Source organism: Rana temporaria, chromosome 3 (genome assembly GCF_905171775.1).
Source record: "Rana temporaria chromosome 3, aRanTem1.1, whole genome shotgun sequence".
In the NCBI taxonomy this organism is placed as follows: Eukaryota; Metazoa; Chordata; class Amphibia; order Anura; family Ranidae; genus Rana; species Rana temporaria.
In genome coordinates, this window is record NC_053491.1 from 89997261 (window position 1) to 90011295 (window position 14035).

A 14035-nucleotide genomic window follows, 5' to 3' on the forward strand; every position below is an offset into this window, starting at 1 on the left:
TGCAGTCAGCACCAGTTAGGGCCTTAATTTGGGTCGAGGATCGTCCAGTGTTTTGATGAGAGACCCTGCTTATGCAGTTCAGCAACCCGACCACCTTCAAAAAGAGTTTTTTTGCCTTTGCCATCACAACGTGTGACTACCTGACAGAAGATGACAATGAATCCACATCTTTGCACAGATTTGGCCTTTTAAAGGCATGTGGTCCTAAACTTTTGATCAGCTTAAAAACAGCCTGTTTCAGTTTATTTGTTTTCATTAAATTGAATGCTCAAATATTTTGTCTCACTAATTTCTTCTTGTCTCATGTTATAGCTCTACTTAAAAACCTTGTTAAGATCCAACAATGTAAAATATGATTTTTTGCCATTTTTCAATTGGTATTAAACTTTTGATCAGGACTGTACTTTTAAGTTATTCCATTGTAGTGCTTGCAGATCACTACACTGACCAAACATCCTAAACAGAATAATTCACTTTTAAATACCTTTCTTATTGCTTGTTCTTAAGAGATTGTGTGAACACTGTGGCATAGTTTTTATAAAACAGCGGAAGCTAGGCCCAGCTCTGTCAGCTAACATATTCAACAAATCTCTACAATCTGCTGTAGCATGAAGAAAGGGTTACAACTCTACTCTGCAATCGTCTGCCCTTTCATAGAAATTAAGTAATTTGGATGTAGACCAGCAGGATCAACAGGTACAAAGGATCGTCTTTGTGTAATTTTTTTGTTACGCGTGTTCCCTTATGGAGCGATGTCAATTCTATTATAGGCAATTTTGTTTTATCCCGTAGTTGCACTTCAAATTCATAAATGGTAAAAGGACAAGTATTGCTTTACAATGAACCTGCTTCTTTTCCATGCTGTGTAACATTTTGTGGATTCAAAGAAAGCAAATGGGCTTGGCTAGGGATCAACCAATTATCGGCGAGAGCGATATTAGCTTTTTTTTCTTCTTTAAAGTATGGGGCGCAAACGTATCCAAAAATTACTGATTCTGCGTCAAGGGGTTTTACCGGGTGAATGCCTTCAGGGATCCCCCCTTGTACTGTCTTTTTGAGTGGTCGGTCGGCTTTATTGTAATAACAACCGATGCCACTCGGCTGTTATTAAAAGCAGCGGGAGTGGACGCTCCTTCCGCCACTCGCCCCCGGCTCTCCCATCCCACCAGGAGGCTCGAGGAACCAAGCCGGCGAGTCATGAAATAACTTTCCGGATTACTGGCATCTTAAAAAGGCGCCAGTTTAAAAAAAATATAAAGTATTCGAAAACGTTGATCTTGATGTTTTGTGTACTTTCAAGTGCATAGGAGTGGTTTTGGGTCCTGTAGAACCACCCCCCCCCCTCCCACCCCTGATCCCTCCATAAAGAGTACCTTTCACTGCCTATTACTGTCACAGGGGTTGTTTACATTCCTTGTGACAGCAATAGCAGTGCTAAAAAATAAAAATAAATTAATGTACAGAATATCGCCACACTATCAACCTGAGAGGTGGCTGAAATATCGTATCGGCACAGAAAAAACGATCTGTCGATCCCTAGTCTTGGCAGCAACATGGCAGTCACCCCTTGGTGCCACATGGTGGCTTCATTATTTTGAGCTTGCCAGCCCAGTTGTGTAAACCCCAGTTTTTAAGATGCATTGCTTTGGAGTAAAGGGGCAAATATGTGGAAATAAGCATGCAATTAGTGTTTCATTTGCTCTTTTGTTGAGGGACATTGGCATTCATATACAGTCGTGTTATACTCTGTTTTTTTTTTATATTTCTGCATCTGTCTGTTCCATCATTGGAGTTAACACTGAGGTATTGCATTCTTACAACATCCGCTTGGTGTAGTGTTGCACTCCCATGTTCTCCTTTCCTGCTGACACTGAGGAAGCACTTTCCTGCTGCTGCTCCGGACTACAAGTGACATGAATTCTCTTCAGTTAATTTCTACTGCCCCTAATGAAAGAGCAACACTGCTCCCGGTGATCTAATTCCCTCTCTGTAAGGCAAGGTGCGGATACAGTCTGTGATCTTGGCATTACAGGCAAGATATCCAAGGAAAGGCAACCACACTACAAACTTTGGCGAATGATGAACTTTATTACATAAAACCCAACAGGACATCAAAAACTCATGATACAGGAGGACAGAAGCATGGGTGACGTGTCGACCGCCTGACTCCCTCACACTAGTAGCAACAAGGTTCATGAGTATTCCAGACCTGTCCTTGTACTCTGTGTGCTTTCTGTGGCTTTTTGGATTCTAGTCGCAATCAAAAACAGGCCCACTATGCAGGTGCCTACAGCTCACGATCCAATACTGGTTTTGTTGCTGCCTGCACTGTCACCCTGGGGTACCTGACACTAATGGGTTGAGAATTTTTCTTCAGTTCACACCATCTTCAGAGACCTAATTTAAGGCATGACCCACTCCTTAACTTTATCTGTACTTTGGTTTTATGTGGTGAATAGCACAAAGGATTGCAGACTTTGACTGCATTGATCATAAGGTCTGCTTCCACACATTTACCCTGCAGAATCCTTTTCTTCCTTCAACATTAGAAGACTTTGAGCATTCAGCCACTTAGACTTGGTCTGAAATGGACTCCTTTACCAGAGGCGTTGCATGCCTTTTCCAAAACGCACCAAATTTAGAGACTGTCTAAACTCTTGTTGGCATGGTACATACCACCTTAATGCCGCGTACACACGATCATTTTTCAGCAAGAAGAAAACGTCGATTAAAATGATCGTGTGTGGGCTTCACATAATTTTTCAGGTTCTGAAAAACGACAAAAAAAAAATTCAAACATGCTGCATCGGGTTGTAAAAAGTGATAGTGTGTGGGCTAAAACAACAAAAAAAACCCGCGCATGATCAGAAGCAAGTTATGAGACGGGAGCGCTCGTTCTGGTAAAACTACCGTTCATAATGGAGTAAGCACATTCATCACGCTGTAATGGACAAAAAAGCGCAAATCGTCTTTTACTAACACAGAAGCAGCCCAAAGGCGAATGGAACTTCCCCCTTTAAAGTGCCGTCGTACGTGTTGTACGTCACCGCGCTTTGCTAGATCATTTTTTAAAAACTATGGTGTGTAGGCAACATCGTTTTAATGATGAAGTTGGGAAAACTTTTGTTTTTTAGACATGCTGAAAAACAACGTTTTTTCTTTCATGCTGAAAAATGATCGTGGTGTACGCGGCATTGGTCTCAAAGATCTGCTTGTAGCTTCCACCAGTGCAGTCCACGGTCTAGGCTACTTAGGTTTTCAAGACCTTTCCGGATACACCTGTTTGCATTTCTACTTTATGGAGGCTGGATAAACCCTGGCAAGCTTTTCACTCCTAAATGGCTGTCAGCCTTGTACCTATTTAAGAAGGTCTTTGTAATAAAAAAAAAAGTGGAGTTTCCCCTCTGTGGATCCAGCAGTAATCTGTCTTAACATAGATTTAACCATCCCATGGAAGATGCACCTGTCTTTAGGTACTTTTATCAACAAGAGATTGAAATCTTTCTAGAACTTTTTCTGGTAACCTGGCTTGACCGTGACCTTGGTCTGCCAGAGAGTTTGGTGATCATGCCTTTAGCATTGAAACATAATGTAGATGGGTTGCTGCCTCGTTTCCCATATGAATCTCCTATCAGTGAGCATGAAGCACACTCTTTTTAGTTAAGGTAGTGGTCTGTAGAACCACTGAAAAGGGTTTGCTTTACATGCCCTTTTGAGAGGCAACATCTCTTGGGAGCTTCCCTGGACACCCTAGATTTGATTTTCTTGGCTACAAGCTATAATTTCTCTCCCATCCACCTTGCTGGGTTCCTTACGTTCAACTTTCCTGTGTCATAGATTAATACATTTCCATGCAGACCTGGTGGATTTTCTGGAGCAATGTGTCATTGTCCTAGTCTGTGGCATAACGGTTACAGGGGCTGTACTCCAAACTTTTAATTGTTCCCAAACCAAAAGGGGCGTTCAGTCTTATCTCAATGCCCTAAATGTCTTCATTGAGGACCAGAAAAATAACCATGGAGTTCATCAGACCTGTCATGGTCTTCCTTCATCAGGAAGAATTTCTGGTCTCTGTGAATATTAAGCATTCATACCTCCATGTCCCCGTTATTCCAGCACAACAGTGAGTCCCTTTACTTTTCTCACCAGCACTTTTAGTTTGTGACCCTGCCATCTTGCCTATCTTTTTCACCTCTGTTATTCACCAGTGTTGACTTCTGGGTTAGCCTTTCAGTGTTCTCCCACCGCATTCCTATTGTGGATTATCTGGACAACAGTGGCAGTTGCGATGTATAAACAAGTGGAGCTATTCACCAGATGTCAGAAACCAGCATATAGGGAGAGCAGCATTCAGTCTGAGTTACTATCGGAGAAATTGGTATGGAAATCCTTCCCTCTAATATCTTGGAAGATTGGATATGAGGAGTCATTCTCCCAATCAACATTTTGCAACTTAAGGCTGTCCCTGCAATGCAGGACATCTCAATGGGAGCATCTTTTCTGAATTCTGTCTAGCAACACCAATGCCATGGGGTAATCGGTCAGAAGGTAACTAGAGGTCTTGCCACGGAAAGGGAGGTAGAATGGATCTTGTGCTGGGCAAGAACCTCATATTGCAGCTTTGTCTGCAGCGTATATCTCAGGTGTGGAGTACTGGCAAGCAGACTTCCTCAACTGGCATCGCCTAGACCTAGCAAAGTGTTCCCTACACCCAGCGGTGATCTAGGACCTTTGTCGCAGGTGGTGGATGCTGGATGTGGGCTTCCGGGTTCAACAAGAAACTGGGCAAGTTTGTCTACAGCTACAGGAGTTCTCTGTCTGTGGGATCAGTACAACCTGATCTTCACCTATTTCTCCCTTTAAAACTCTTTCCCCAACTGCATTGGAGGGCATTCTAGAGATCTTTCATTTTTGGACTGACCCAGGTGGATGTGATATTCTGACCTGATTAGACTCCTGACAGAAACTTTCAGATCACATCTTCTGTCCCAAGGACCAGCCTACTAAGCTGTTTAGTGGTTACTAGCTTTAATGGCTTTTCTGTTGAAGCACAGTTTTCTGAGGGACCGCAGCAAAGATGTGAATAATATTTCCTGCAAGGTCCCTAACTGCACTTTTAGCCGGAGGTGATATAGATGAAGGAATTGAATAGGTATTTACTTGTTGTTTTTTAACAGAATCATTACACTATTCTGTCTGTCTACCTTGCAGACATTCATTTTAGGCCAAAAAATGTTTTTCCTTTAAGTATTGGGTATCTGATTTAGTTGTGCTAATGTGCATATTAACAGTCCTCCCTTCTTCAGAAATGAAGGCAAAGTTGTTTGTTTATATACCTTTTTGTTTAAGTATTTAGACCATTTGTTTTCATGGGGTCTGTTTTTAAGGCTCAGTGGACACAAGTATTTGCCATACTGTCGCATTGATTATGAAGGGAGGATTAAAAGTGAAGTCACAGATTTTATTTTGACCTAAGTGATTAAAGAATTTCACGTACACTAGCCCTTAAAAGTAAACGTTTGTGTATGGCGCCTTCAGAAGCTTTTTGTCATAATGTCCAAATATGCACAACAGGTTGTTATGCACACCTACCTTGCAAAGTTCCTCCCCAGGAATGTAATTGCTGCATTTTCCCCTGGTTGGCAGCAATTCCATCCTCTCCTGGTATTCTTTAAACTGAGCTAGCTATGCATGCGCATCTATGATGTGTACGATTTGTAAAGAAATGGCAGCCCACAGAGGAAGAGCTTTTGACATAGGATGTATACAGTCTCTCGTCGTACATCTTGGCTGTAAAAAAACTTTAGTCACAGTGAACATTGGTCAATTTTATTTGCGCTTTGTATTTAGTCATAATGTTTGCATTCACCTTTTACCAAAAAACTGCTTGGGTGACTATATAGATAAAAATCAAACCATGCAGCTTTGACTAAAATTGATTAAAGACCGTTTGGCACTGCAGTTTGGCCACTTCGTGGGTGCAACGCAGTTTACCTGCGGCTTTGCGGGTTACCTGGGCTCTCCCATAGACTTCTGTTATGTCACACGCTTTTGTCATGTTTTCTGAGAGCGCACCCCAAATTTTTTTTTATGAAAGTCTATGGGAAACGGTGGGTGACTCTTGCAAAAATCACAGTGCACTTGCACTAGCCTAACTGCTGCATGTTAGTGGGAAAGCACCCTAATGCCCTTGCCACATAGGTGTAGGCAATTTACGTACGTCATGAAGCCTGACTGGGAAAACTCCCAGGAGGTTGCTAAGAGAGGCCCAGCTTTTAGTGTTTACCTTCCCTATCGCTGGGATGAGCCATCAAATGCTGAGCTCAGACCAAGAGAGAGAGTTTTCATGTGAGGGGTTTGAGTCAGAGGTAAAGCTCTTCAATTAACAGGGAGCATGACTTTTCTGATTGCAGAGCTTTAGGTCCAACTCTGCAAGGGTTGTGTTGGTCATCTGCGGAGAGACTAACTTCCACTCAGGGAGCACAGGTACTTTACGGCATGCTGGCAGGGAACAGACTTTTCTACTCTGTGGCTGTTTTAAAAAAAAATGTTTTGTTTGCACACCTTTTTTGTTTTGATGTACCTGCAATGTATTTAATGAGTTGGGCTGATCAGATATTGTTTGCATGTTAGTTTTCGGTGTGTATCACATTTGATCTAATTTTTTTTTATTTTTTATATTGCAGCTTTATGAACTCGACAGTGACCCAAAGAGGAAAGAATTCCTCGATGACCTGTTTGTTTTTATGCAGAAGAAAGGTGAGGTAGTGATTTATGACACTGCACCTTTACTTTCTACCATTTCTTTTCAATCTGTTGACTGTCTTGGCTTATCTTTCGTCTTTTCAAAATGCTTCTTTAAGATATAGGGTTTTTTTTCTTCCTACTGGACAGCTAATGCACTCAATATATTCATCTATTGTCTTTGTTTATTTCATTTCCTTCCATGTCTGCTATCCTGCTCTGTCATTTTCTACTGCATTTTCCATTGATGCCCACTCTTCTCTCCTCTGGATCATTAGCCTCCATTTCCATCCATGTCCTCGCTCCTCTGTTATCTTCCTTTTTTTATTTTTATCTACACACATTCTCATTCTCTATGTGAACATTCTCCATTTCCATCCATGCCCCTGATCTCTCTGGTCATTTTCCTCCCATTTCTGTCTGTTTTCACTGTCCCTGCTGGTCATTCTCTAGTATTTGCTAGCAAAAATATTCAATATTATCTCAAAGAATAAAAAAAATATATGTATATCGATATTTTTGTGTGTGCATTTATAAGTGTGACATGCAAAATACCCTTAACTGTTGCATGCTAAATTCTCTTGTTTCTTTCTATCTCCCCCTAACAAGTGGATAATTAAAGCATTTTGCATATTGTCAGAGGTGTGAACAGGGATAGTTAACGTGTTATCATAAATACTAATATATTTTTGTTTTGTAATCCACTTAGATTGCATCTATTTTCTAGTAAAAATGACATGTTGAAGCATATAAATATCTTATTAAAGGAAAAGTCCAGCCTGGGCTCATTCAGCTGGGCTTCTCGGGTCTTGCACTCCTGTCATCCGTTTTCAGTAGAGAGCAGTCTGAAGTCTGCTGACGTCTCCAGAATCAGTCCAAGCACCTTGTCACCCTGACTTCGGAAGTCTGGATCTGCCAGGTGCCTGGACTGATGGCAGTCTCAGCCTGGGCTCTGAGATGGGTAACTACAATATGCCTGCAACTTAAAGCGGAGGTTCACCCAAAAAACAAGTATATAACATTGTGAAAAACATATTCTAAAACCCCAAAAATTAGTGTAATAAAAATATATGCAGCACTGTAAACAATGTAAGATGAAATATCCGTTTTCACAGGTATTCACAAATAATGCTAATGTCCATAAACATCACCATGTGACAAAAGTGAATATGTGATTTCAAAAAATATATACATGTCTTTAAATATTAATTTAATATAAGTCCATATAACACATCAAGTAGGTTTGTGAAAGAATAACAATGGCTTCCAATCTTCCACCACACCCAGTGGTGTAAATAAAAGAAGTGCTTAAAATAGCGTGATGCCGTAAAATCAGTTTAATACCACACTTAAATCTTCAAATATTGCACTCACATGAATCTCAAAAAATAGAGCAATACACTGCACAGCAAACACTCGTTCAGAGATGAACCGAAAACCGAGTATATTGGTCACAGCAGACCCAAGGTGTCAACTGATCGCTCACCACCTCCCCTCTGTTCCTTCCTGGATTCCTGCTTCCTTGACCGGCCTTGATACGTCACACATTTACTTCAGATGGTTGCCGCACAGCCACGTCCCGACATGTTTCGTCATAAAAGACTTAGTCATGGGATTGAATCAGTCCCATGACTAAGTCTGTTATGACGAAACATGTCGAGACAGAGGGGAGGTGGTGAGCCATCAGTTGACACCTGATTGGTCTGCTGTGACCAATATACTCGGTTTTTGGTTCATCTCTGAACAAGTGTTTGCTGTGCAGTGTATTGCTCTATTTTTTTAGATTCATGTGAGTGCTATATTTGAAGATTTAAGTGTGGTATTAAACTGATTTTACGGTATCACGCTATTTTGAGCACTTTTATTTATATGCAGAGCTTTCTGGCTGTGAATTGGTTGGAACTGGGATTATCTGCTATACCTACCAGTGAGGTCTTTTTGTACACGTTTACACGCCAAACACGATAGTGTAAGGCAACTTGAGTTGGTGAGTTTTGCATCTGAAGGGAGAGGATTCACTGACACCGGGTGTGGTGGAAGATTGTAAGCTATTATTTTTTCACAAACCTACTTGATGTGTTGTATGGACTTATATTTAATTAATATTTAAAGACATTTATATATTTTTTTAAATTTGTGCACATATTCACTTTTGTCACATGGTGATGTTCATGGACATTAGCATTATTTTTGAATACCTGTGTAAACGGATATTTCATCTTACATTGTTTACAGCGCTGCTTATATTTTTTTACACACATTTTTGGGGTTTTAGAATATATTTTTCACAGTGTGATTTCTTTCAAAGTAGCTGCTTCACTATTTTGCCAATTTGATTAACATTATATGTTCATAAGCGCAGTGGTGGGAACACAGAAAGGGCGGATTCATCTTTGTTACCATTATTTTCAAGTATATAACATTACATTCAGTATACCTCAACCATGTACAGTATGCCGTTTTTTTTTTTTTTTGGGGGGGGGGGGGTGTACATACGGTATTATCGGTATTTTCCTCCCGGCTTCCGGGTACTTGCTCCCGTGGGAGTGGGTGTTCCTGTGCAGTGCCGCAATGTCATCTGGGACTTTGTCCATATGATTAACGTGCCTAAGAAAAACTCCCCCCTGCGGATAAGGCGCGTCACGACTTTCCGAAAGTAGCCGAACCGCGAGTCGGCTCTATACGGCGCCTGCGCACCGACTAGGAGCCGTGTAGAGCTGACTGCGCAGGCGCCGTATAGAGCCGACTCGGGGGGGAGATTTTCTCAGGCACGTCAATCATATGGACGAAGTCCCAGATGACATTGCGGCACTGCACAGGAACGCCCACTACCGGAGGAGCAAGTACCCGGAAGCCGGGAGGAAAATACCGATAATACTGTATGTACACCCCAAAAAAAAGGCATACTGTACATGTTTGAGGTATACTGAATGTAATGTTATATACTTGTTTTTTGGGTGAACCTCTGCTTTATTTACTGTCACTTTAGAAACATGTTAGGCAATTTTTGGTTAAGTTTACTGTACTACTTCATTCTTTTTGGCTAATTACACGAGAAGCCACAGCGGGGTCGCACAGCTATAGGGAATGGGCAGGTGTCTTGCTTTCATTTTTTGGTAATACGTTTTGCGGTTAATGGGTTTTTGTTCAGTTTGCTTTTAAAATATACAGTAAAACCTTGAGAGTGTTTTGCAAGACAAGAAAAATGTTTTCATAAATTTTGACTTGCTATACATGCGATGTCTTGATATGTAGCATCATGTCACAAGAGTATTAAAGAGAAGTGTCTCTAAGTGTAGCAATACAGTTACATTTAATGAAGGTACAACATTTAGAAACTCGCATGGTTGATGATTATAATTGGCACATCTAAATATGCAAGACTGTAACCGTATTTCTAGACTTGGACGCCTCTCTTGTTACATAGTTACATAGTTAGGTTGAAAAAAGACACAAGTCCATCCAGTTCAACCACAAAAAATAAAAAAACAAAATAAAAAACCAAAATAAAAAAACAAAAAAAATCCTATACACCCAACTCCATACCCACAGTTGATCCAGAGGAAGGCAAAAAACCCCAGCAGTCTTTTATACTCTGTAGCTCCTGCTGGATTTTGCTTCTAATACATTTGTGGATGGACATTTTATGGTTACACATCTATCACATTGCTATAATCTTTTTTTATATGGACTATAAACCGAAGAACTTATGAATAAATGCTTGTGGAACGAATCATTTGATTTTCCATCATTTCTTATGGGAAATTTTGCTTTGATATACAAGTGCTTTGAATTACAAGCACATGTTTCCGGGACAAATTATGCTCACAATCCAAGGTTTTACTGTATTTATGTATTTTGTTAATTGAGGATAATTTATTTCAAGGCCATTGTGGGACACAAATTCTGGAGCAGTCAATGTATATAATGCTGCTTAAAGGTTTGCACACAGGCAGACCAGTAAAAAAAAAAGTCAGCCCCCATATAACCCCTGGGTGCTGTGCTCCTGCATTTTGGCATGTTCCACACCTTTAAACATTGTTGGCCGCAGAGCACTCTCTCCAGGTCCACAGCTCTGTGGCACAGATTCCGGTGTGACCTGTTCTGTAGACTATCATGAGTAGACCTAAGGATGTAGGGGGGCGAGCCTGGATTGTGACTTTTGAGCGCTGGGCCTTACATTCTGGTGCTTTTTCAGATATTTATATTTTGCTGCAGAACAATTTGTTTCCAGAGCCATGATGCATTCTGACCGGACCTGGTCTCTGAGAGTTTGCTTAGCGAATAAGACCGATCGAGTTGAAGCTACCTTACAGTTACTATTGGGCTCCATTTTAAAAATGCATTACTGTTGAGGCTGAGGGATAAAAGCAATTGTAAACTCTCCTGGATAGCTCAGTGCCATGTAAAGCCGTATACGAGGCGTGACCATTTAATTCCCATAATGCCTACAGCGTAGCACTATGGGGTGTCGCACCGCATTCAAGCCCGTTCAGACATGGTCTAACCTGCACTCATCTGGGTCACAGAAAAGGTGGACTCTGCCTTTACAAAATATCAGAAGTAGTAACGTGTGTGCGTTGCACTGTTTGTGAAAAATGGGTGACAGAAATCTGGAGCAATGGATTAACATCAAATTTTGCATGAAAGTTGGCAAGCGTGTGAGTGAAATGTAAGCTCTATTATAGGGCCGAAACAACTAATCGATTATGAAATTAATCGATTACAATTTTCATAATCGATTAATCGGCCAGTAACATAATGGGGTTAAAAAAACTAAAATGAGCCCTTTATAGTACAAAAAAGCTAATTGCTACTGTAAATATTACTTTCACTGTCCCACGGTAAAAAAAATTAACCCCTTACAGTAGCGATTATTTGCTCTTTTTTGTACTTATTTATTTATTTTAAGCCCCATTATGTTACTAAACATCTCAGGCCTGTGTTCACACCTCTGTTTTTTGGTGATTTTTGCAGAAACACACTACAGTTAATTTACGTGTTTTCCTATGGGACACGTTCACATCCATGAATTTTTTTCAGCTGCTGCGTATTTGGAAAGGGCAAGGACTTTTTAACACAACAATGCTATTTTGTTTTTTTTGGTTCAAATATACTTCAATGGAGAAGCTGCAGAAAAGCATGTAATGTGTTTTTGTGGCAATTTGTGTTTTATAATCTGCCCAACAACAAATTGACCCAAAAAATGTAATTTTTTTTTTTAAAAGGCTATTATCCGATTAATCGAAACAATAACTGGCCAACTAATTGATTATGAAAATAATAGTTAGTTGCAGCCCTACTCTATTACAACTGGCTTATGGTGAACATTCTATGAAGAAATCAAGTGTTTTTTATTGGCATAGGTGGTTCAAGGAGGGGCGGGAAGAGGTCTACGATGGCGCAGGAAGTGGGCAGCTAAAAACGCAAAGGGCGGATGCAAATGTGGCCAGAGTGCGAGCCCTCGTACGGTCATGCTGATGTTTTTATCACAAGGGCATAGTTCACGGAGTTCATAGAATTCGTACAACAGTCAACTAATATTACTTGGAAATTCTGAAAGGGTTATGGGAATCTGTTTGGAGGAAAAGACCGGACCTCTGATCTGATAATGCTCCTGCACAAACATTTTTTATTTTTTAATTAATTTACAGTACATTCCGGTAATCTATGTCACACCTTGTAATATGACTTACTAGTTGGCTTTAAAAAAATATTTTTTTCAAGGTGCTCTGTTTAGGAAATATTGTCCTCTGCCTTTTTTTAGACCTTGGATCACCCCAGGCTCCTTCAGTGAACTCAGATATACAAAAGGTTGTTTCAACCACTGTTGATGCAGTGCTAATCAGCTTGCTGTTATAGAGCTTCTGTTGCTGCACCCGCTGTTTGAGGACTTCCTCTATGTGGACTGAAAACACCTGAAAGGTTCTGGGCCCACCTAAAAATTAAAGACTCCCTCTGCTCCTCTGGGAATTTCTGTATGCTTGGATAATGCTGATCTTCAGTATTCCCTCTCACCAGCTGGACCTACTGAGCTAATCTGTTGGGACCAGTTTCCAATGCTTCCTCCCCTAGCGGAGTCCTTGCCCTTTTGATGTCCTTCAAGGGGACTGGTGGTAGTTGACGGCAATGAACCTTATGTCTGCCCTAATGCTTTTTTCTTTCATTACCATTGTAGGACTCCTCGTGACCTTCCTTTTTAAGCCTAGGTTCACACCTATGTAACTCGGTGAGCTGAGTTTTGCGTGAACATGGCAGCCCATTCTTTTGAATGGGCTACTGTGCCACCTGAAATTCAGGGAAAATGTCCCTGCACCATTTCTGGAACCGCAGCCTGAGCCTACACAGACCGTGAGTGGGGTGCATTTTCCAGCACGTGTGGCATGCTATTAGCACCTGTATGCATCTTCTGTGTTTTACTGTACAGGTGGTTGTAAGTGCGGAGTCGCAGCTGGAACCACCTGCACAAGTGTGAACCTAGTGTAAAAGGGTCTTTCTCCTGAAGAGCCCATCACTTATCACCAGAGCCTCTTTTTTAATCCAAGTAATTCGTCGGCTCTTAAAGCCAGCATCAAGCTTGATTTAACCACTTGTCTTCACGGGCTATCCTTTTCAGCCAAGGAAGCTGACATCTTTGCCTTTGTTTAATCTACAACTGCCACGATGCTGCACATGTTATGACACCAGCCATTGGATGGTTTGACAATTTGGTTAAGAGCACAACCAATGGGAGTGTTACTTTTCCGTCAGGTGTCGGAAATTAATGTTTTATGGATGGGTTTACTTTAGGGATCAACCGATTATCGGTGCGGCCGATATTCACTTTTTTTCAAAGTATCGGTCAAAATACTGACCGATTTTTACTGATATTGCTTGAAGGCAGGCATGCAGCTGCTTGCATCACCCCGGTTTAGAGCGGACGGTTGGCTTTATTTTAATAACAACAGATGAGGCTGTCGCAAGCAGCGAGAGGGGATGTCCCACCGCCATAAGAGTTTTGCCTTCCAGACCTCTTTATCTTGTAGGTTCGTGCCTTTTGGGTGTGCTTATCTGCTGCACAGCTAGAAGAAAAAAAATCACTGGAGGGCTTGGTGTTCACTTAGGTTGTCAGTTGATGGCTCACCCTTCTCTAAACACATGGCACATGTCCCAAGGATCCTAATGAGTTCGGATTATTTGGAGTTAAAGCCTCCTCCTGTAGTTGATTTGCAGTCTCTATGGGAAGTTTTTTTTTCAAAATATCTTCCCTGCTCTTTCCCTAATTAGGTGATGAGTCTTGGCTTTCTGGCTA

At 41.1% G+C, this 14035-nt stretch overlaps 1 protein-coding gene across 2 annotated transcripts in view; it reads left to right on the plus strand.

The window, feature by feature from the left end:
* ARID3B (AT-rich interaction domain 3B) overlaps positions 1–14035 on the plus strand; it is an 84468-nt gene that overhangs the window by 32447 nt on the left and 37986 nt on the right. For both annotated transcript variants that reach the window (XM_040342940.1, XM_040342941.1), the window contains exon 4: positions 6687–6759. In XM_040342940.1, coding sequence (XP_040198874.1) covers positions 6687–6759 — 73 coding nt within the window. The remainder of the gene's footprint in view (positions 1–6686; positions 6760–14035) is intronic.